Genomic DNA, 24,154 nt, shown 5'->3' on the forward strand with positions numbered 1-24,154 from the left:
AATTCCTCAGGTGGCATCCCAGACCCCATTTTATAAATGGCTTAAGTTGCCTTTTTGACCACTTTTATTGTATTCCTAATATTCAGGCCAGATCCCCCACCTGGCTTGCACCTGAATACCCACACTGCACAATACGATAGCCTGTGTCTCCTGCAGCTGTTTAAACTGAAAGCAGTTCAAATTAAATAAAATTTGAAATTCAGCTCCTTGGCCACATTAGCACATTTCACATGCTCACTAGCTACACGTGACTGGTGTCTGCCTGCTGAGTAACACAGGTCCATTTCCATCACTGCGGGACGTTCTTTTGGACAGCCCTGGTCTGAGCCTTTTCGTTGCTGTTCATTCTGGCTGGCGTCTCCTCCTCTCCTCACCATCTCTACCCGTGAACATTTTCTCCTTCTGCAGGGCCGCCCACCTCTTGCACACAGCCTTTCCTGATCATTCCTTTCTGCATGAGATGCCCCCACCCCTTCTCTTTAGAGCCTTGGTAGTATTTTACCTGTGTTTCCTTTATGGCCCCTGCCCATTTGTTTCTCATATTGTAGCCACTCACGTCTCTAACGAATTTCCAGCACTGAACTGGGAGAGTCTTTGAGGTAAAGACTACAGGAATGATCATACTCTGGGCGTAATACAGAGGGAGTTCAGTCAATCGTTTTAGAACTGATCCCCTAGAAAGGAGAATGGTTCTTTTTTCATTCGTGGAATTAGTAAGCAGAGGCACTGTCTGGCCACTCCGTTCTTTTTTCCTTCCTCCCACAATCCCAGGCCTCTGCTGTGAGACCCAGCAAGTAGCGCAGCCCCTGTCCTTGGCCTTGCCCGTGCAGGTGGCCATGAGCAGCACATTCCATCTTACAGCCAGAATTGCTGATCTCAGTGCCAAGGAGACCAACTGGCTGCGGAATACAAATAGGGTCCTCCAGCCAGGGCAATGGGTCAGCACGTAGGAGGTGGAATTTTGGGGAGGGAGTCATAGATGCACAGCTGGGGAACAGGCAGGGTACACGCTACCCGCCTCGGAGAAGTGATCCCAGAAGAAATGACTGGAACGACAGAGGCTAAACAGCTCAGGGAAGTGGTGAGTGCGGCTCAGGGTGAAATTGCTCATAGGGTGGGGAGCTGCAAGGTGTCTGTTCACAGAACCTGGAGGAGCTTTCTGGATGGTTTGTCGTCGCCTGGCCATGTGTGTCCTTGGTGGCTTTTCACTTTGCCCAAAGTCACCTACCATGAAGGAGAGGAACTCACCCACAGCATTGGCCAGCACATTTTCAGACACTTTAGGGACACTCAGGTGCTGGCCTCTTCTGTCTGGTTTAGCTGCCCTTGGGAACTAAAGAAGATGCTGCTTTTCCACTGGTTAACCACAGGGAGTGCGGCGTCCTGAAGCTGAGAGTGTGTGCGTGTGCACACGCGTGTTCTCTAGTGGGCAGGGAGCAGGAGCGTAAGACTAGCTTTTCTTCCCTTTTTTTTTTTTAAAGATTTTATTTATTTATTTGACAGACAGAGATCACAAGTAGGGAGAGAGTCAGGCAGAGAAAGAGAGAGGAGGAAGCAGGCTCCCTGCAGAGCAGAGAGCCCGATGTGGGGCTCGATCCCAGGACCCCGGGATCGTGACCTGGGCCGAAGGCAGAGGCTTTAACCCACTGAGCCACCCAGGCGCCCCAAGACTAACTTTTCAAGCTCTTTGTCTTTCCAGGCTGATTTTGCAGAGAGAGAAGCACTTCCATTATCTGAAAAGAGGGCTTCGACAGCTGACAGACGCCTATGAGGTAAGCTCGCTGCCCAAGAGCTCAGTTGAATGGTCAGGCAGACAGTCCTTTTTCCTGTTGGAATGTGAAACACTCATGGGCCTGGTCTGCTGCAGAGTTGCTCTTTGTACCCCATGGCTGTGGCAGGAGCCAGGTACGCAGGAGCCCAGACCCGCAGAGCCCGGGACTCCCCCTCCTGAAAGGGCAGAGCTAGCTCTCTAGTGGTGTCTTCCCTTAGGAGGGACAGAGCTCCCTGGGTGGGGTGGAGCTTTCTTCCTCCATTAGATCATGATGAGGGGTTCACGTACTTTTCCTGGCCACCGCTTGTCAGCTGCCTAGAAGGCAGTTACTGTCCATCCCTAATCCTTTGCCCTATAAGCGGATCTAATCCTGTGCCGGTCAGAGGATCAGTATATAAATCCCAGTGAGGACTTCCACAGTTGAACACTATAAAAATGCCCATGCTTAGAGTGCATTTTAAATCACATTCCTCGGAGCCCTGGGGTTCCCCAGAGGGGCCTCAGGGGAGCGCATGGTGGTGGAGGAGGGGGGGAGGATGTTGGGAAGGTGGCAGACAGGGGATGAATGTGAACAGGAGGGCTCCAGTCTTCCTGCCTCACTTTATACACAGCAGCCCTGCTTCTAATTTGCTTTTTTATTTGGGGGAGTCTGCATTTGATTATTTACAACAGGGATTGGCCAGCTGAATGCCTGTAGATCTAAGCAGGTAGTATAAATAAGAGAAATGGGCAGGTGGGAGGAAGACTGAGGCACACCTGGGCACCGAGCTTTCCCTCTGTTCCTGCCAGGTGCTGCTATCCAGGAATGCAGACCCACGCTCGCCAGATCTCTCTTCCTCTCTCTTTTCAAATCAAGCCAGACATCCAGATTTCTCTGTGAATCTCCCAATGCCTACATGTTGCAACTAATTCTAATTAAAAAAACAAAATGCTACAAGGAACAGGCAGAACATGCCTACTGGCTAGACTTGGCCTCGGGGTCAAAATTTTCAATCCTTAACGCAGGGCCTTTGTGGTTAGGGTGCAGTGAGCCTGATATGGTTAATACCGTACCAGCCAATGGCTGGACGGCGGGCTGAGAGCTTACCATGCCTCATCTCACCAACTCATCTCACCTGCTACATGAGGTAGGTCAGTCACAGGGTTAAGGCATTTGCTCAGAAGCACATAGCTCTAAGAAGAGGAGCTGGGACTCCAACGCAGGCAGGCAGGATCCACACCCAGTGCTCCTCGGGTGGCAGCCTAGCCCCAGCTAGGGACAGTCAGTGCATTTGTGAAGAGGGCAGCTTGGGCCGGTGGAAAGAGCACTGGAGTGGGAGTCCAGAAACCTGGCTTCTTATCTCAGCTCTGACATTTGATGTCTTTGTCATCTGAAAAAAGTTAATCTCTCTGGATTGCATTTATAAACTTTTAATCTGGAAAATGGGAGCAGTAAGACTCCCTGCCTGCCTGCCTTGAATGCTCGCTCCGTGTTTATGGGTTGAATTGGGATCCCAAGCAGCTCACGCGTCACCTCAGGAAGCCTTTCCCAGCCCCTGAGGCAGAATTAGGCTCTTCGTGTGCTCCCTCCACATGGCTCCTGCCCAGTGCAGTGCGTGTCATCATTCAGGTACATGCACACCTGTGTTATGTGCCATCTTGTTCCAGAAAGCCCTAAGGTAACTCGTGCTTAAATGCATCTGTCTAGAGTCCTCTTCCTCTGCAGATGAACACACATTCTGTATCCCAAGCATCGCAAGAGTAGGAACTACATTTTGTTCATTATTGTATCCCTGTAGCTGATAAAATGCTTGGCACACACAACGAGGTACCAAATAGTTGTTGAATCAGTGAATGAGTTAATCCAGCAAATGGCTCTGTGAGAGCCTGGATCTCCTTGGGTCTACACTGGGAAAACAGTATCACTTAGCTTCCTAGCATGTGGGTGCTCCTCTGCTGAGCCTTCGTTAGGTGCCTCTCAGGGGAGGACCCCGTGGCCTCAAGGTAAATGTCTTTGTCCCATTGTCCCATTGTCCTTTTTGCACTTATGGTCACTTCAGCTGCTGACTGGGGCCCAAAGCAAAGCGTCCTTCATTCACTTATTGTTCATAGGGTGCCCTCCTCCCCCTTTCCAGGCTGCCGGGGTGAGACAGATGCCGCCTTGTCAGCAGCGTCTTGGAATTATTCTGAATACGGGGTGTGTTTTCTCCCCTGTGCCTTTCGCAGTGTCTGGATGCCAGCCGCCCATGGCTCTGCTATTGGATCCTGCACAGCTTGGAACTGCTGGATGAACCCATCCCCCAGATGGTGGCCACAGAGTGAGTCTGGCTTCTGGGAGTCTGGGCTGTTCTTTGAAAATTCACTTTTGAGTTGGGGGTTCTTTTTGTTTTGTTTCTGTTTTACTTATTTTGAATGAAAACGCATCATGCTGCAAAGCATACCCTTGCCTCCCCTTGACCCCAGTAACTTCCTGAAACTCCTCCACTTTAGAAGCCTATTGTAAGCTCGTGGGTGGAACAAGACTTTGAACTCCCAAGAGAAGGATTCTGGTTTCTTCTGTGGCCTTTTCTTTTGACTCTTGCTCTGGTCTTTGAGAAAGTTCTTCATCATCAATTCTGAAAGACATGATTTTGCCAGAAAGAACAGTGTGAATTCGAGTAGCTTCTGTGGGGAAGCATGTCCCAGCCCCATGAACAAAAATGCCTTTGCCTTCCATAAACACCTCCATAGGTGTCCCCCTCACAAGGGCCTGGGGGACAGTGTAGCTCTCGATGATATTAGATGTGTTATACTCTTGGGGTGCCAATGCCTTGACCCACAGTTTTCTTAAACTTCTGATTTATGAACAGAGATCTAAGCAACTGAGATTGTCCCCAAACTGCTGGTGCAGGAGGTGTTCTGGGAATGACTGTGGCACCTCGTCCTTAGAAGCTCGTCACAGTTTAGATTTTAAAGCAGAACCTTGTCCTCACTCCAGTCTTTGGGATACCTGGGATGGGGAAGGGCAGCCAGGGATTGGATCTGATGCCCCTGTTCTCACTGAGAGAGAAAGAGAAAGAGTGCACCTTCCCTTGATAACATCTGGAGTTCCTCTGCTCCCCTGGCACTCCTGAGGGAGAGGAGTCAAGGTGGGAAGGCCCGTGAGCCAGGGTCGTTTGCTCGCAGCCCACAGAACTGGCCACATGAGGATGCGTGGAGGCTAGCCTGGGCCCCGCGCTGGTCACTGCCTGGTCACCGTGCCCCTGCCTGGGTCACGCTGTCAGGTCAGAAGAACAGAACCACACATTGTCTCATTCATTCTGTCTTCACAATGACCTCTCATTCTTGCCTTCCTGGGCAGGGTGTCTTGTGATGACTGTGGATGGGGAAGATAATAAAGAATTAGGCAATTAACCCTTGTGATGTGTATGATGCTTTCTGAGGGAGAGGAAAAATGTGCATTGTCCTCGTCACGATGCTGCCACAAGCCTCGTTGCTTCTAGCTCTGGAAGTAGAATTGGACCCAGTTTCTGCAATACCAGGAATTTAATTGTCAAAGGCTCGTGTGTTTTTGAAATACCAGTGGGGGGTTGTGGAGTGTTTGGGAAGTTTCTCCCCCACACATACACAATCAGGAGGTACAGCAGGAGAATGGGAGAGTTGCACACGAGAGAAGAAAAAAAGAAATGGAGGATTCTGGGGCAGGCAAGAACAGGTGTGGGAGGGAGGAGGTTGTAATTCCTGACCAGGAAGACTACAGATCAGACTTGGGTCAGCATCGATTCTGAGTGTGTTCTAGGTTGTAGACTTGCTGTCGTATAGGTGAGGCTTTGCCGAGGAGGGAAGTGTTAGAGTAGCTTTCCAGGCAACGTCAGATAGGAAGAGAGGACCCCTTTCTAGGGTCTTTCATAGTGAACGACTGGACACAGCCCCAGTATCCCCTGTAGGGATGTGTTAAAGTATATTTGGAGCTTAAGTAAAATATGGTGCAGAGTGTACAGTGAAATACTGTGCAGCCATTGAAAATTTGACGTCAACAGATGTTAACTAGACTTGCTGTGATCATTTTGCAATATGTACAAATACCGAGCACTGTTGTACACCTGAAATTAATAAAATGCTACATATCCATTATACTTTAGTAAAAATGTATGCATGTAAAGTGCACGTTTGTTTACAAAAATGTTATATGGACTCCCTGCTCAGCGAGTGTCTGCTTCTCCGTCTCCCTCTGCTGCTCCCCCTGCTCATGCTTTCTCTCTCTGTCTCAAATAAATAAATAACATCTTCAAAATGCTTACATTTATGTAGAAAGATGGTCATGATTTAAGTGAAAAAAGGTAGTTAAAAGGATTCAACTTCTGTAGATTAAAAAATAGCTGGTTATGTGCATAGAGAAAACCAGAAGGTATACACACCTGGTAGTAGTTATTTCTGGATGGTGGGGTTATGTGCATATTTTAAAATGTTATTTATTTTATTGTTTTGTAGTTAAAAGGATGCTTTTGTACTAAAAAGCTAGTTCTAATTTCAGGAACCGCGTGATAGTGAATGAGAATTTCTGTTGTCCAGCTGCCTTAGAATCTTTACTTGTGGTTCTTCTGAGCATTGATTTAACAGACTTTTAAAGAATTACTTAGACTTTCCAATAATGAATTTTATTTTGTGCTTGGCAGATAGTTAATTCTAGGGGCAGATAATATCTGTTATTAAAGAGCTTAGCTTTGACAAATAAGGAAATAAACTACTTTTAGTAAGATACAGAGAAATCTTAATGACGTCTGTAAAAATATGGGGATTTTTAAAAGACAATCTGATATAGGATATTACTTTTTTGTTCATTTTGCACAGAGAAAAGAAACGCTTTGAAAATGTGGTCACATTTCTCTTCCCTTCTTCATACAGGTATTAGGTGCAGAGTTTAGGTCTGGAGTATTTTTTTTCCTGCCCTTTTCTTTCCCCACTCTGCCACCTAGTGCAGACACACACACACACACACACACTCTCTCTCTCTCTCTCTTCTCTTCTCTTTCCTATTTTGTTCAGTGTCATTCTTCTATGTGTTTAGGGAACTGTATGGCAAGCTGAGTTCCCTCTAGTGGACAAAATCGCTTTTTCAGCTGCTTTGACTGCCGAATAAAGCCAGGAAGGGCCAGGTTTTGCCTTCTGGCCTCAGACCTTTTAAGGACAGTGTGTATGTTCACAGGTAGGAATTTAGCTTGCCACTTTTGAGAGACGGTATCCACAAATTTGCATGAGTTTACCTGAAATAAGTTAATATCTTGGAACTAGACTAAATACATTTGTTTTTAGTGATTTTAGCAGGGAAGGTAATGAGGATCCCATGCTTTGTTACTGAAAACTAAAGTGAAATCATGGGGCGCCTGGGTGGCTCAGTGGGTTGAAGCCTCTGCCTTCGGCTCAGGTCGTGATCCCGGAGTCCTGGGATCGAGCCCCGCATCGGGCTCTCTGCTCGGCGGGGAGCCTGCTTCCTCCTCTCTCTCTGCCTGCCTCTGCCTACTTGTGATCTCTCTCTCTGTCAAATAAATAAAATGTTTAAAAAAAAAATTCAAAAAATAAATAAATAAAGTGAAATCACAGGGAGATGGCTGCACTGTCAAAGTTAGGTTTTTAGCTCCTGTAAGATCTAAAAATTGTCTTTAACTTAATTGTTTTAGGACTTCTCTGCTTATGAAGTTTTTCCAAATACTAAATTTCATTTTTCATGTGTTAGTAGTGTTCTACTGTTTCCCTTTCAAAAGGCTGTTAGTAGCTGATCCTCTGAATAGCTCTTTAAATATTTTTCCTTTTAATTTTAAAATATAATTTGTCTGTTTCCTTACCTTTCTATGAAGATACCTCATCTCGTCCTTTGTGTTCTGGGCCTTTTTTGGCCAGGAGCCGCTGGGGGCTAGTGGGTTGAGGTCAAGGGTGCTGCCAGTGGGACAGTTCCCACAATGTATAGCTACACAGTCCAAAATGTCAGTATTGCCAAGGTGGAGAAGCCTTGTTCTAAAATGACCCACTGCAGCCTTGACCGTAGTTCCAGAGCAGCAGCGTCTAGAGGATGGCTATGCTTGGGGAGGTCAGAGGACATGTCAGACTCTCCAGGGCAGCACTGGCCTCCTGGGGTTGGTGCAGAACCCACCTGCCTTTGACCCATTCACTGCCAGACTCTGCTCAGGAAGGACTTTTCCTCTTTCTCATGCTAAGCTCAAGTTGTTTTATGGTATGAAATTCGAAAAGACTTCATCCTAGAGGAAGCCCGATGTCCGGGCATCCATCTTGTATTGGCCTCGCCTCCCAAGCCATCCTGCTCAAGGATGACTGTTGCTATTTCCAAAGTTAACATCTTTGTAACTTCTCTGTCCATGGTGACCCGTTCTGGTGTTTATTTATTTATTTTTAAGATTTTATTTATTTATTTGAGAGAGTGAGTGGGAGAGAAAGAGCACGAGAGGGGTGGAGGGGCAGGGGGGAGAGAGAATCAGGTTCCCTACTGAGCAGGGAGCCCAATGTGGGGCTCGATCCCAGAACCCTGGGATCATGACCTGAGCTGAAGGCGCCACTTAATTGACTGAGTCACCTAGGCGCCCCCAGTGTTGCATTTATGATGCTCTTAAGAAGTATTCTCATTTGTGTTCACAACTCACAGGACTTAATCTCTGGTCCTTTTCCTCCTATATTCCTAGTCCTTTCCCATAGTATATTTATATGGTTTACTCATCCCCCACTCCTGCCATCCCTAAGTGTATTATCATGTCCGTATTTCATTTGTTTTATTCTTATGTGCTGCTGATTAATTTTATATTATTCTGGACTTTAATTCTCACCTTGGAGGTGTTTCTCTGGTCCTTTGGAATTATCTGCTTGTTTTAGAGTACTTCCTCCAAGTTGGTGACAGCAATGCCCAGAATCAACCACTTTAGGTCAGTCTTCAACCATCACCTTAAAGTCCAAGTAAACCCCTTATGAGGCTGACGGTAATCATTGATACTTCTGCTTTGAATTGATCTCCTTATAGGTTTCACAGACTTTTTCACAGTTGAATGATAGAGTGTTGATGTTCAGTAGAACTTTCTACAGTAATGGAGATGTTCTCTATTTTGTGGGAGCCACTTGGGACGTGTAGCTATTGAACAGTTGCAGTGTGGCTTCTGTGACCAAGGAGCTTAAGTTTAAATTAATTTAATGAATTTAGTTTAAAATTTAAATAGCCTCATATGGCTAGTTGCGACCTATTGGACAGCTCAGATCTTTGCTACCCAAAATGTGGTTCCCCAGCAGTGGCATGGCTGTCACCTGGAGTTTGCTGAAAGGGCAAACTCAAGCCCATCTAGCTCTTTGGAGTCAGAGCTGCATTTTTTTAAAATTATTTTTTAATTTATTTTTACTTTTTTTTTATTATGTTCAGTTAGCCAACATATAGTACATCATTAGATTTTGATGTAGTGTTCAACGATTCATTAGTTGCATATAACACCCAGTGCTCATCGCTACACGTGCCCTCCTTGATGCCTCTCACCCAGTTACTGCATCTCCCCACCCCCTCCCTTCTGTAACCCTCAGTTTAGTTCCTAGAGTCCAGAGTCCCCTGGTTTGTCTCCCGCTCTGAGCTCCTTTCCCACAGGACTGTTAAACTAAACTCCAGTGCCAGGGGAAACAATGTAGGGAGCTCCAGGTGTTCCCCCACAGCTTGCTTATACTTCAGGCTAAATTTTACATTTCCTTTTTAGTGTCTTATTCTTTTTTTCTTTCTTTCTTTCTTTTTTTTTAACTGTGCTCCCATTTCAGATGGATTCATATTTCCCAACCTATGGTTTTAAGTCACTTCTTAAATTTTACTTTCTTTTGCACATATGTTTTATAGACTTATACCCCACCCTAGCCCGTTTTTCACTTTAATCAGAGCTGCATTTTTTTTAAAGAGTTTATTTATTTATTTGACAGACAGAGATCGTAAGTAGGCAGAGAGGCAGGCAGAGAGAGGGGGGAAGCTCTCTGCTGAGCAGGGAACCCGATGCGGGGCTCAATCCCAGGACCCTGAGATCATGACCTGAGCTGAAGGCACAGGCTTCACCCACTGAGCCACCCGGCCACCCCCAATCAGAGTTGCATTTTAACAAGGTTCTCGGGTGGTTTCTGTGTGCACTCAAGTTTGACAGGCACTGGTACTTGGCTGTACATTGGGGCAACATGGGAATTTAAAAAAAAATACGGCCACTTGGGTCCCATCCTCAGTGATTCTGATTTCATTGGTATTAGTGTGGCACAGGCATTGGGTTTTTCAAAAACATCCCCCAAGTGATTCTGATTGCTCAGCTAAGACTTGTGGTTCTCAAATTTGGGTGTATTCACATCATCTGGGAATTTGGTAAAAATATGGAGGCCCAGGCTTATTTCTCATATCTCTGTTGTCTCTACTCGCTCTCCAATGTTTGTGAGATACACGGGTTGGGTTTGAAAATCCCTCATCTTAAAGATAGTCCCCCACTCAGTGGGTAATTGTCACGTTAGCTAGAATGAAACGCCTCACTGACTTGAAAGCAAACTGGTCTCCTTGCCCTTTTAGTCACAGGACTAAAGGAGCGATGCATGAAAACTTGTTCTTCAGAAAGTCTGCCACTCTTGGTATTTTCACTGTGTTTCCTGCTTGTGGTTTTTTTTGGTTTTGTTTTGTTTTGTTTTTAACTAGGTGGTGAATTTCTGCTCTCTCAGATAAGTTTTTACTCCCCCTTTCTAAAGATAGAAGTCTCATTCACACTTTGGTTTTCAGAGTTGCTAAGAACTCTGCTAATGACGGCTGGTAGCTTCGTGGTCAGTTTGCCAGTTCCTTACCGTATGCGTTGGAAAGCCTCTGGAGCAGAATGTTCTGTAATATGGAAGCATCTGAGAGTCCAGAAAAGCCCAGCCCTGCTCCCCAGTGTAGCTCCATGGCCAGTCAGATGCTGCATATCAGCTGAGGGAGGTTGGCATGGAAGAATGATTTAAAGGTGTCTGGTACATTCAGATCCCGGCTTACCAGACATGAGGCTACAGGGTCAGGGGTGTTGGATTTGGCACAATTCTATCTCAAGAGCTGGGAAAGAGAATGGATAACTAGGTGACTCTTTTTCTTTTCATTTTTTTTTTTAATGTGCTGTTAAGCTTTATATCAACTAAAACCTTTTGTTTTTGTGATACAGAAAAGTCTTTGTATGCCAGTCCAGCCAGCCTTTGTCAGGACATTAATTTATTAGGTATTTGTTTCCAGGAAATAGGATATGAATTAATGAAGGTTTGGAAAATATGTTAGGAACAAACTCATTTTCCCATTGAAAATTAATCACTATTACAAATATGCCACAGTACTTCCTTCCCTGATGATCAGCTTCTACGTCAATTCACGTGTTTTGTGCAGTCAAATCAGAGGTGCAGATAGAAGGGAGTGTGTATAGAAAGGAGTGTGTATAGAAGGGAGTGTGTATTTTTTTTTTCTTTTAACCTGTGAAGACTTCAGAGCTCCAGTAGCGAGTGAGCAGAATTTTCTGTTGCTGTCCCTGCGAGATAATGGAAGGTCTGAAATCAAAAGTCATCAGATACGATGTGGAAAAGCAGTAATAAGCTTGTACCCTAGAGATGAGTTAGACTCTCTGTGGTCTCTCTGGCAGCAGTAGATAAGAAAGAATAAGACCAAAGAGTCTGGGGGAAGAAGGCTGCCTGAGCACTAGGACAGAGATTTGCAGCTTATTCTCTGAAATGCAGACTTGTCCGAATAGGGAGCCTATGGTCCCGGCTGAGTTGTGGGGAAAGAGCTCAATAACCAGGACTTTCCGGGGCACCCCCTTCCCGGTGAATTTCAGAGGACCTTGGATAAGTAGGGGCTTCCTCGGTTTGACCTCAGACAAGAATGTAACTTCTGGGCAACCCAATGCCGTGCTTGGAGGCAAACCCTTAAAACAATTTCCCTTGGTGGGGGACTTGGAGCCTCTCTGGATTAGTGTGACTAATTCTCCAAAAGCCTACAGGCTGGGATGCATTTGTGTGATATGAGTCAGCAGTGCTGAAGTTTGCCACAACTGAGGTGAGCGTGCTAGAAGTCCACGCTCCTTTTGTTCTCCTAACCATGAAGGCAGACTCCACTAGAAGCTTCTTTCTTGGTGGTGGTGGGAATAAAAGTCAGAAGCTTCTGGGGCTTAGGTGACAATGGAGTGAGAAGACATCTCTTTAAATATCCTGGGTGGGCCTAGGTGGTGGCCCCAGAGTGGGGTGGTTAGCATGGAGAGAGATTGGGCGCCATCACAATTTCGACAAAATTCGATTTAGGGACCTCAGAGGCAAGGAGAAAGGGCTGGCAACACAGATGCGGCATGGCGAACTGAGGGAAAAGTATGGGAAAGATTTGGTCAAGAAGCATGAGACTTATCCCCAGTTCGGTGAAAGGCTGGTGGTCTCTGCCCGGTCTTTTGCTCCTTGCTTCACAGCTAGGTGGGTCCTTAAATGCAAAACTCAGAAAGAAAGGCATTCAAAATAGCAGAGGAGAGAGGCCCTTTTCAGAGGTTAATTATATTCAGTATATGTTCAGTAGTTGAGAGGAGAGGTTTTGGTTTTATTTTTCCCCCTTTGAGGGTAAGTCATGGACTGTGGTGGAACTTGTTTTGAAATGAATGCTCTCTGACTTTGGTTTTCCATTTGGCTATGTACCTAGCGTGTGTCAGTTCCTGGAGCTGTGTCAAAGTCCAGAAGGTGGCTTTGGGGGGGGCCCTGGCCAGTACCCGCACCTTGCACCCACGTATGCCGCCGTCAACGCACTCTGCATCATCGGCACTGAGGAGGCCTATGACGTCATTAACAGGTATGGCCAGAGCCAGGGTGCGGGACACCAGAGGGGCCCCCCTGCTGACACCGCACTGATCATTGCTGTCTCTTGCCTCTCGGCTGCTTGTTTCTCAGGGAGAAGCTTCTTCAGTATTTGTACTCGTTGAAGCAGCCCGATGGCTCTTTTCTCATGCACGTTGGAGGTGAGGTGGATGTGAGGTGAGTGGGGTTTTTCTCAGGCTGCTGCACCCATAGATTCCGGAGCTCATCTGCCATTGGAGATGCCAACCCCAAGGAGCACCATGGAAAAAATATGCTGCTTTGTCTCACAGAATGACCCGTGGAATGACATGTCAGGGACACAGTTCATAATCATGGCAAATGTGAGACCGATATCCTCAGGCGTTGCTCTCCCTTGATTCCTATGTAAATGTCAAAATATAAGTAAGATAGGAACAAAATCAATTGCTTTTCAGAATCAAAAATTTATTTGATTGGTAGAAAATGATATAGCATAATATATAATAACTGTATGGCGTAATATAATCTTTCATCTCTCTGGGATAGGAAGGGAGAAGGAAGCCCACTAGGGACCTCATAAATATTTTCTGAATGGATTTGAAGAAATTGTGGGAATATCTATCACCTGTATGAAAATTGCTTTGGGAGGGTCAAACACCCTTGGGGGCTAGTAGAGTTGAGGGAAATAGAATTTCAGTTACTGATTAGAACCAGTTGGCTCAAAATTATTATTTTACTCTGGAGTGATCTAATGTACCTAGCAAGTAGCTCACTCATCTGATGGGAGATTACTGAAGACGTATGGGGAGAACACTAAGTCATTTCTCAAAGGTGGTGGATCATTGAGATTTTATACCAAATTCTTACTATTTAGTCAGAGAAATACATTTTTTTTTTTGAGCTTTCTATAGCAAAGCCATCTTATTGCCTCATTTGTAAATGTGTTTAGCTTCTATACAAATTGATTCATTTTCTGGCTTAACTGTTGTTGAAAGCAAACGGGGAGGAAAACATGTGTAATGAATCTACTTGAACCAAAAATCTGTCCTCCCCTGGAAAAACAATTTCTTACAACACTTCCAACACCAAACGTCTGTTTGTGTTTTTTTTTCTCATGTTAAATTCTGATATCAACTAACCAGATTTAGCTCAGATTCGACAGGTTAAGGGCTCTGTCCCAGAACATCACCCCCACTTCAGATGCTAGTGACAAGTTGTGTGTCCCCATGTTACCCACACTTCCGTCTGACTTGGCTACAAATCAGGTTCCCATGACCCCTCTTCGGTTCAATAATATGTTAGGGACGGCTCCCAGAACTCACTGATTGATTACAAAGGATATTATAAAGGATACAAACGAACAGCCAGATGAAGAGGTATATTGAGCGAGGTCTGGAAGGGTCTGGAGTGTAGAAATTTCTGTCCCCATGAAGTTGGAGTATGCCACCCTCCCAGCAGTCACCTGGCTGTGTTCACCACCCTGGAGCTCCCCAAATTCCATCATTTAGGGTTTTTATGGAAGTTCTGTTGTGTACGCATGATTGGTGAAATTGTTGGCCATCGGTGATTAACTTGATCTGCAGCCCTTCTCAGGGGAGCAGGGCTGAAGCTGCCAACCCTCTAGTCATGGGGTCAGTTTCTGTGGCAAGTGGCCCATCCTCCGGGAGTCACCTCATTAGCATAATGCAGGTGTGCTTCACCAGGGCTTGTTCTGAATCACTAGAGACTCTCCTGTCACCCCTGTCACTCAGGAGCGCTGTACCAGCAATCTGGAAGAAGACCAAACCTATATTTCTACCATATCAAGAAGGGACCGGGAACAGGGAAGTTATACAAGGCAAACAAGTGGGTCAGTTTTGCGAGGTTACTTTCCTTTCAGGGATAGCAGGGTTCTGTCAGGCAGGTGACCTAATCAGGGCTCATCAAGTGCTTCCTGATTAACTGGTTTAAGACTTCATTTCTGAAGAGCCGAAACTGTGATTAGGTTTCAGTTTGGTGATGTGGGGCTTAGCATAAGTGACTCCATCTGGGACTGTGGTTGTGTGTTTAACCCTGTCAACACCAACAAAGCCAATATGACTAATGACGAAAAGCAATATTGTGTTGACTCTTAAGGTAAAGGTTAAAAATTGTCCCCCCACCCCCGACACCGCATTTTCATTTCTGTTCTACAACTAGTCCAACTGAATATGCACGATCTCAAAATTTAGCTTTTTTTTTCTTTTCTTTTCTTTTTTTTTTTTAAGATTTTATTTATTCATTTGACAGAGAGAGACAGTGAGAGAGGGAACACAAGCCAGGGGAAGTGTAAGAGGGAGAAGCAGGCTACCCACTGAGCAGGGAGTCTAACACGGGGCTGGATCCCAGGACTCTGGGATCATGACCCAAACCCAAGGCAGAGGCCTAATGACTGAGCCACCCAGGCGCCCCAAAATTTAGTTTTTTTTTTTTTAAGATTCTACCTATTTACTTGACAGAGAGAGAGAGATCACAGATAGGCAGAGAGGCAGGCAGAGAGAGAGAGAGAGAGAGAGAAGGAAGCAGGCTCCCTGCTGAGCAGAGAGCCCGACGCGGGACTCGATCCCAGGACCCTGAGATCATGACCCGAGCCAAAGGCAGAGGCCCAACCCACTGAGCCACCCAGGCGCCCCCAAAATTTAGCTTTTTAAAACTCTGACATTACGAGGCGAAGTCAGATTGCTTTGCATTGTATCACATACCTTTTTCAGATGTGATTATTCTCCAGCTTATTAGTTCCAGCGCAGGTTTTTTCTGTGTTCCTATTTATATCTGCTAGACAAATGCTAGCAAACTTCTCCAGTAAAAACGATCTGTTCCATCCAAGAGCCCTGCAGCTGTATCTCACCTGTACGGAAGTTCCTCTGCTAACGTGCTCCCTTTCAGCCATGCTTCTCGTTTGCATAGGATCAGAGAGGCGAACGCTTCCTTGCTTTGCGTTCTCGTATCCCAGTTCCATCATTTTTTTTTTTTAAGATTATTTATTTATTTATTTGATAGAGAGATCACAAGTGGACAGAGAGGCAGGCAGAGGGAGGGGGGAAGCAGGCTCCCCGCTGAGCAGAGAACCCGATATGGGACTTGATCCCAGGACCTTGAGATCATGACCTGAGCCAAAGGCAGAGGCCTAACCCACTGAGCCATCCAGGCGCCCCTAACATTTTTTGCTTGGTATTTAATTGTCCTTTGCCTGAAAGTGTCCGCCAGGACTCCAGAGTGCGTGTTGAGTGGGTTTGACCAGCAGTGATGGGTGGAGGTTGGGGGAGGGCACATTTGGGCGTCTGGAGGCTAGCAGGCCTCATTCTGGGTTAGACACAATGGCCTCGTGATCTTTCCTGTCTGTCACGATTCTTGATAGTCTCCAGGATGAGTTAATTCCGGGCTTTACGACACAGGTGTGCTTCCAGGGACCGAACCGCAGTGAACTCCTAGCACCTGCCACCCTTTCTCAGTTCTCAGAAAGGAGCAGTTATTTACTACTGACCTTATCTAGGTTGGAGAACCTGGAGTGTTCTGTGAGGGTAGGGGACAGACAGAGACCCAGCATTCATGGAACTTGAGGTGACAGGGCCTAGAGCAGGCTCGAGAAAGCAGTTTTGTGTGGCTGAAGTGGAGAGGGCCTCGTGGGCAGTAGCAGTGAAGCTGGAACGACAGGCTGGGAGCAGACCGAGGGGTCCTGAAGTAGGAGTTTAAGAGCAGTGGGAAGTCATTGACCAATTTTAAGTAGAGAGTGATAGGATGTGGTCTATATTTTATTAGAACTTTCCCAGTTGCAGTGAGTGGATTGCAGTGTTTTAGTAAAAGTCCTCTGGGTTCAGGGCTGGAAGGAGGAAGACCAGGCAGGAGCTCGATCCTGGGAACGGTGCCTTGGATTTGGAGGACAGTAGAGAGGACGGGGAGTAGTGAACAAATTTGAGAGATGCGATGACTGGATAGAAGGAGAGAGGAAGAAACTGCACGAAAGGGGTGGGTTTTGTTGGCTCCCCGTTTAAGTGTGCGATCTAGGACTAGCGGCTTCTGGCATCACGTCTTAGTTCTTCCGTCTGCGAGAGGCAAACTACGTGGTTGGCTGCCTCCCTACCTCATAGGTTATGTGAAGGTTCAAGAGCAAATACTGTGGAGCCCCTTTGAGAGGCTCCAAACCTGAAAGAAGTGAGATCAGACCTCTGGAGTTAGCTTTTGGTGGGTAATAATGTTTGGCACGTAGGACTCTCGCATGCTTCTGCTGTCTGCTGGAGTAACTCAGCCCCTGCTATGCCGGGGCCAACATGAGCCGGCCGATGCAAAGGCTGGCGTAATATCATAAGCTTGCAGCTTCTGTACAGATGTCTTTGGGATACCCCGTAAGTTTGGCTTAGTAGCTATGTCCATATTGAACGATACAGAACCTAGGCCCTCCTCTTTCCTCCTTTTTATATTCCTCAGGAGCCCTTAGAAAGGATCTGTAAGCAGAATTAGAACAAACTGTCTTCATTATAAAATGGAGCTGAGATGCTGGATATTTGAAAAGGGCATAGAAGGAAAGAAAACGCAATTTGTAGATATATTCTGTAATAGAGAGAGAAGCTGAAATGAAATGTGTCCTGAGAAGAATTAGGGCTGGCAGGATGGAATGGGAAGACTTATTCCAAATCAAGTAGGATAACATTAAAAAAAAAAAAAAAGTTCTCTTTCTTTTTTATTTAAAAGTGTGTGTGTGTGTGTGTGTGTGTGTGTGTACACGTACTGGTGGGGTGCTTGAAATCAAAGTTCTTTTTTCCCTCTGAAGGCCTAAGGAAAGTATGCGAGTGGACTCCTCTATTCCTGTCCCTCTCGTCTGGACTAAGCAGCCGTTAGGGTCTGGTGCCCTGCTTTGGAGTATCTATTGCAGAAAAAATATACAGTTAACCTTTAATGTGTCCATTCCATATACAGAAATTCTGGATCTGAAACATTACTGACATTGAATGAATGAGTGTATCAGAAATAGCTGAATGAATGACACTGTGGAAGTTTGGGAACCATGATAGGTCTTTGAAAGAAGAGCTGAATTCACTTTGGACACGAATTGATCTGGCTGTTATTTCCTCTGATGTAGATTTGACCATGTGGAGGTAGGGAGACTAGAATGTCATGTTCTTTCACTGAAGCCACGCTGTGAGCAACTCTATCCAAATAGAATGTCCAAACTCTCAGTTGGAGACCCGGGAGGACTGACCGAGTGCCAAGAGTGAGGACAGGAGGTGATTACAGCTTACCAGGCAGAGAGCAGTCTGCCTGAGTTCAATGAACCCTATTTTAGCTCTTCCTTAAAGCTTAACACTCTCCCCCCTCTGTTTCTGTCTTTCCAGAAGCGCGTACTGTGCTGCCTCCGTAGCTTCTCTGACCAACATCATCACTCCAGACCTCTTTGAGGGCACGGCCGAATGGATAGCAAGGTGAGAGATGCCGGGATTTGTCCTGGCCTCTTAGAAAGCAGGTGGTCAAGACTCTGAAAATAAAGAAAATGATAAAGGAATGGAAGGGACTCTAAAATTACAAGAGACGGATTGGGGCTGTAGCATGGTGCCTTTCAGAAATGCTCCAAAAGTTTTCTTTTTTCCCCAAACTTTCTTCAGTGTTGTGTTATTGTGTAGATGGGCAAGGATCAAAACCTGTGCAAACAGTACTCGAGGGCATCTAAATGGATTTAACCAGTTTGGAGAGCAACTTGGTAATACCTTAAAGATGCCGTTGCTAATGACCCAGTAATCCCACACCTGCAGAAGCTCACACACATGCACAAAAGAGAGCAACATGCGACTTGTTTGTAATAGCAAAAACCCAGAAACAGGTTAAATGTTCATAAGCACAAGAGGAAGAAGCAAGCCATGGTGTAGTCACATTGCCATATAAGATAGCAGTTGGAATGAATGAACCAGAGCTGTGTGTATCAAGACGGATAAATCCTCAAAAACAACCCTGAGTTAAAGTAAAGGATGTTAAATCATGCAGATTATTAGCACACTTGCTTAAAATTTGAAAACATGCACACTAATACTATATTTATAGGAAGAATGACATGTGGTAATATAAAAATATATAAATATAAAAATATATAATATAAAAATATAAAAACAAATTCAGGATGATGATTACTTTTCAGGGAGAGCAGAGGAAATGAAATCAGGAGATGTTTACCCATCTCCACAGGGAACTTCAACTGTATCTGTAATGGTTCATTTCTTTAAAATAAAAGAGAGACTGAAGTGCATATGACTCTGTTAAAGCTAGGTGTGACATACATGTACGTTCTATATATTATTTGCTATACTTTCCTAGACATTTCAAGTATCTCATGATTAAAAAAAAGAAAAAGGAAGGTATAGTAGATACCTGTGTACTGATATGGAATGTTAGCCAAGCGTTATTACTTTGTTTTTTATGTTTTTATTCTTACCAAAGTAGTACCTGTTACTGTGGAAATATAATTTACAGGTATATCAGATGGTAAACTATGGTCATATTTACTTTCCTAGATAATTTTTATTTTCCTGGAATTAGTCATTACCTCTTTTTAAAAATGCATACATCATGAATTTATTCCCAGATTTTCTGTGAGAGCTATAAAATCACTCTCATTACAGTCAAACACTTTAGGTAATGTATCAGTTCTCGTGTGTGTGTGTGTGTGTGTGTGTGTGTGTGTGTATTTTGAGTTCTCCTTCCTGGAGCACTGTGCCCTCCTGCTTCAGTCTGGACAGATTGCTCTCAGCCTGCTGCCCAGCAGGTATCCAGAAGCTTCCTTTCAGCATGAAATTCACTTCACTTGTCTCCTTTGTTGAAGCCCTTGCCCTCCTTTTTCTTGGCTTACTTACACATTTTAATGAACCACATACTCCAGTAGATCCCAAAAGAGAGCACTTAAGAGATGAATTTTTAAGATTGTGCATAATGGTTATTCTAGTCTCACACTTGATTGAGATTTTATTTGGTTAAAGATTTCTAAACTGGATACCATATAAACTGTATTCCTTCAGAATTTTTTTTAGCATTCCTCCATTATCTTCTGGCTTCCAGTATAATTGTGGAAAAGGCTTACAATAATAATAACCAACATTTACTAAAGACCTGGCATGTAATACTCACTGGTGTAAGGTAGCCATAGTTTAGAGATTGAGAGTATAGGCTTTTGAGCTAACTTGCCTGGGTTTGGTTCTTTATTATACTTTCTCTTTCTCAGTTAAGATTTCCCATCTTTTTATTCATTGAAAGTGTATTTTTTTTTCCATTTCCCTGACGTAAACACATAGTTAAAATGTCTGCTTTAAAATTCTTGTCTGGTAATTTCAACATCTGGCTATCTTGGAGTTGGGGCGTCCCATTTTCCTGATTCTGCATATGTCAAGTAATTTTTGGATTGTATCTTAGACATTGTGGTCTTGTATCGTAGAGGCTGGATTCTGTTAGATTGCTCTAAAGAGTGTTGATGGCTTTGTTTTAGCAGCAACCAACTTGGTTAGACCCAAAGTACAGATTGTTACACATGCACCAGGCAGCGGGTTTGGCTCTTTGGCCAGTTCTTGGGTCAGAATCTGCTTTCAGTTTGCCTGATGTGTGTGTGATCTGGAGTCAGGTAGACATTTAAACATGGAATTTGGAGTTTTCCTTCTTTAGCTCTCCTCTTTCTGGTGTTCCTCCACTGTTTCCATCAGCCTGGTTCTTCTTACCAGGAAAATGGTGGGCTTTCTGTTTGTTTCAACTGCCCTCCACTGGCCCCTCCGACCTGCTGCTGCCACCACTGGGGTGACCACAGCCATCCCAGGGCAAACTGGGAAGAAAAAAAATAGGGTCGGGGAGGGAAGAGACTGCCTGCCTACTGTTGTCTGCTCCAACTTTTAAATTCCCACCAAAATCTGCCTGTCTTTTTTTAGTCCACTGAGCCCTTGGGAAAAGTTGTTTCTGTGTATTTTGTCCAGAGTGTATAACTAGTATTTGCAGGATTGGATTGTTAGGCACTCACTAGATGCGGAACTCTGACTACCTGGGTTTGAATCCCAGTTTTGTCATTTAGTAGCTTCGGACAAATCATTTCACTTCTCTATGCCATAGTTTCCTTGTATATAAAATGATGGGATATTGAATTTGATATGAAGCTGAAATGCAAGGAGTTTAAGTAGCCAAAAACTGTTATGGTAACCGCTGCCTCTCAATGCCATTGTAGTCCCAATCCAGAGAGAGAGAGAGAGAGAGAGAGAGAGAGAGAGAGAGAGTGTGTGTGTGTGTGTGTGTGTGTGTGTGTGTGTTTAGAGAGCACAAGCAGGGGCGCAGCAGGCAGAGGGAAAGGGAGAAGCAGGCTCCTTGCTGAGCAGGGAGCCTGATGCAGGACTCCATCCCAGGACCATGGGATCACGACCTGAGCCGAAGGCAGACGCTTATGTTTTGTTTCTCTTTTTCTCTGTCCCACCATATCTCCCTCCCTAGAAGTTTTTGGAAATCTTTATTCTTGCTGTTTGGAAACTTGATGCTGATGAACCATGATATGGATTTTAAAAAATTTTTCTTTTGGCACTCAGCAGGTATATTCAGTCTGGAATGGCATATACTTTAGTTCTAAGAATCTTTATTTTATTATTTCTTTGATAATTTCTTTCCCTCTCTTTTCTGTGTTTGCTCTTTTTATAACCTCCTATACATAGGGTTGGTCTTCTGATTTTTCGGATTATTTTGCCTACTTTTAAACTCTTAATCTTTCTTATTGTACTTTCTGAGAGATTCCCTTCTGTTGAGGTTTTATTTCTGCAATTCTATTTTCAATTTTCCAGAGCTTATTTTATTCTCATTTCTAAAAGAAATACTTTTTTATGTACTCTCCTGTTCTTGTTTCAGGCATGTTTTATTCTTGCAGTATTTTTATCTCATATACTATTTTATCTAAAACGTTTCCTTCTGCTCCCTGTGTCATTTCTCCAGCTTAGTTTTGTGTGTCTGTTCCACTCTCTCTTTTTCGTATTAGAGACTGCAGAAATGCCTGGTGTTCAGATTTAGGAGCCGAGTGCTAAAAAGCTGGCAGAGAGCTGCGTGTGCCAGCATTCAGCCTTTCACCCCGTTGGGCTTTGCCCCTTGCTTATCAGTTTCCATTGTGGTGCGTCTTCCAGATTCCTGGTTGCGGTACGAAGTTGGCAGCCGGCTTTGTGAAATACTAGGAGGAAACGGGGTGGGGGCTTTTTGTGTTCAGATTATAGATTCTCACGCACTCCCCTGCTCAGTGTGGTGCCTCCCTCCTGTTCTCTTCTGTGCTGGATATCCTGGAGTTCAGACCCTCTTGATTAAACCCCTGAAACCTCCCGTCCTCAACTGCTGGGCACCAGGGGATCTAACTGATTCTTACATACATTTGCAAACAATTAACTTGTTTCCTTCTCATGCGGCTTCTGGAGGGCGAGGGGTCCTGCGTCTCCAGTTCCTGGTCCTTCTGCTGGAGCACATCACCGTGCTTTGTGTTGCCTCCTGCCCACCGGGCTGGTGTAGGGTTCTCTAATCTCTTAGGTCCGTTAGTTCTTATCTCTCTCCTTTCCTGGCTTTCAAAATTTTGTTATCTCCTGTCTGTGTGTATATCTTCTCCTATGCTCTTTACCCTTGGAGTTTATCCCTTTTTAAATTCCTTGCCTTTTCTTTTACTGGGCTCTTGTGCTCACTCTGTTAGGTTTGGCTAGAAGACACCCCCGAAGAATTTTACTCAACTTACTAATTTACAATGATTAAAATTGCTCCCATGCATATCGAAGGGAGGAAAAGTGGAATGTAGATCATGTGCGTTTGTACTTCTGTGTGTGTGTGTGTGTGTGTGTGTGTGTGTAGAGAGAGAGAGAGGGAAAGAGGCAGAGGTGCAGAAACTGACAGTGGTCACTGCCGGTGAGAGGGTCTGGGGGCTAGGGTGGGCAGGAGGTTTACTTCTCATTATTTATTCTTTAACAGAATTTATTCTTTTAATTCAAAAAAATTGTTTGAAAGCTAAATTAAGAAAAAGAAAAATGCTAAGAGGTCCCCAGATGTTCCTCACTCATGACACTCTTCACACTTGAGTTATTCCTACCCTCCCTGTGGCCAAATGTGAGGAAGGAACACTCACCTCTTGGGGGTGGGGTGGCAGGGTCCTGGGACAGAGGTGCTGAGGGGTCTGTGCAGGGAACGGTAGCCTGTTTTGACTTGGCGCTCTGCACTGTGATGTCCCTGGGCCCGGGGACTGCTCTGAACATGGCCTGTGAGTTCCCGGGAGGCCAGGCCTCTAAGGAGAGGTACCTGGAAGACGGGCAGGATTACTGCTTCTTTTCTCTTTCATCTGGAAGTCCTGCCAAGTTTTGGAGTAAGCGCTCCTCCCCCTGTGCACCTGTTCTCCAGCTGGTACTGGGAGGCAGACACACCTGCAGAGTACGAGCCCGTGTTCATTCTTGGAGATCACTGGAAGTAAAGTCCTGCCCTGTTACAGGAAAATATACTAAAAAGAAAATTTCTTTATTTCACAGATAAAACATTTATTATAGGCAAGCAAAAAGAAGAACATTCAGACTGCTTGGAATCTACCACCAACCACTCTGTTGGTGTATATCTTTTTAGAATTCCAGAAAAATTATACAGTACATTATCACTTTATAACTTTTTTCATGTGATATATTTGGAACATCTTTAAATATACTTCATAGCATCGTTTTAAAAATGAGTGGTTTTCTTTTGTACAGCGTGTTGTAATTTCTATAACCAGCCCCTTACTGTTGAGCTCTTGAGTTGTTTCTGATATTTCACTGTTATAAATGGGAATATGGTAAACATTCTCCTAATCTGCTCTTTGAATACATTTTCACTTATTTTGTAGGATTAATTCCTAGAAATGACTCCATATTGCTGGTCCAAAGATCAGGCACATTTTTATGACTAGAAAATACACTATTAATATATTACAACCCCCCAATAATAACTATGATAATAAATGGCTAATTTGAATATGTAGAAAGTTGTCATTTAAAAATAAGTTTATTTTGATAAGTAATAAAGGTATTGATGTTCATTATAGAAATTTTTTGAAAATACAGAAAAGAGGAAAAGTACCAGAAATAGATACAACATTTAAATACTAGTTGTCACACTGACTGTATGATTTTATAACCTTTTCCCTAAAAGTAAAGATTTGAGGTACTATGTTTTTTACATAAGTAGACTATTTCTGAGTTTCCCTGTTGTTGTTGTTGTTGTTGTTGTTGTTGTTGTTGTTTTTAAGGGAGAGGCATTTGCAGGAGTTAATTAGCCGGCATCTTTCCATTCACAGCTGGGGCAGTTCACGCAGTGACCTAAAGTAAACTATTCTCTGCTGTCCAGGGCGGTTCCGCACTTGTGCCCCGCACTAGAGCTGGCCACTCGTTGGTTGACCCCGACCACTCAGCCTGCTCTTCTCAATCTCCCCGTAGGTGTCAGAATTGGGAAGGTGGAATTGGTGGGGTGCCAGGGATGGAAGCCCATGGCGGCTACACTTTCTGTGGCCTGGCTGCCCTGGTCATCCTCAAGAAGGAACGTTCCTTGAATTTGAAGAGCTTATTGGTAAGTGTCTGTTGACCCCTCTTCCTCTTGGGCCCCAGG

At 44.6% G+C, this 24,154-nt stretch overlaps 1 protein-coding gene across 1 annotated transcript in view; it reads left to right on the forward strand.

The window, feature by feature from the left end:
- Nucleotides 1–24,154, forward strand: part of FNTB (farnesyltransferase, CAAX box, beta) — a 65,632-nt gene that overhangs the window by 25,415 nt on the left and 16,063 nt on the right. The window contains exons 3-8 of the mRNA XM_047735490.1: nucleotides 1,700–1,772; nucleotides 3,977–4,068; nucleotides 12,417–12,563; nucleotides 12,662–12,745; nucleotides 17,896–17,982; nucleotides 23,986–24,115. Coding sequence (XP_047591446.1) covers nucleotides 1,700–1,772; nucleotides 3,977–4,068; nucleotides 12,417–12,563; nucleotides 12,662–12,745; nucleotides 17,896–17,982; nucleotides 23,986–24,115 — 613 coding nt within the window. The remainder of the gene's footprint in view (nucleotides 1–1,699; nucleotides 1,773–3,976; nucleotides 4,069–12,416; nucleotides 12,564–12,661; nucleotides 12,746–17,895; nucleotides 17,983–23,985; nucleotides 24,116–24,154) is intronic.

The sequence above is a fragment of the Lutra lutra genome, chromosome 7, assembly GCF_902655055.1.
Source record: "Lutra lutra chromosome 7, mLutLut1.2, whole genome shotgun sequence".
Lineage (NCBI taxonomy): Eukaryota > Metazoa > Chordata > Mammalia > Carnivora > Mustelidae > Lutra > Lutra lutra.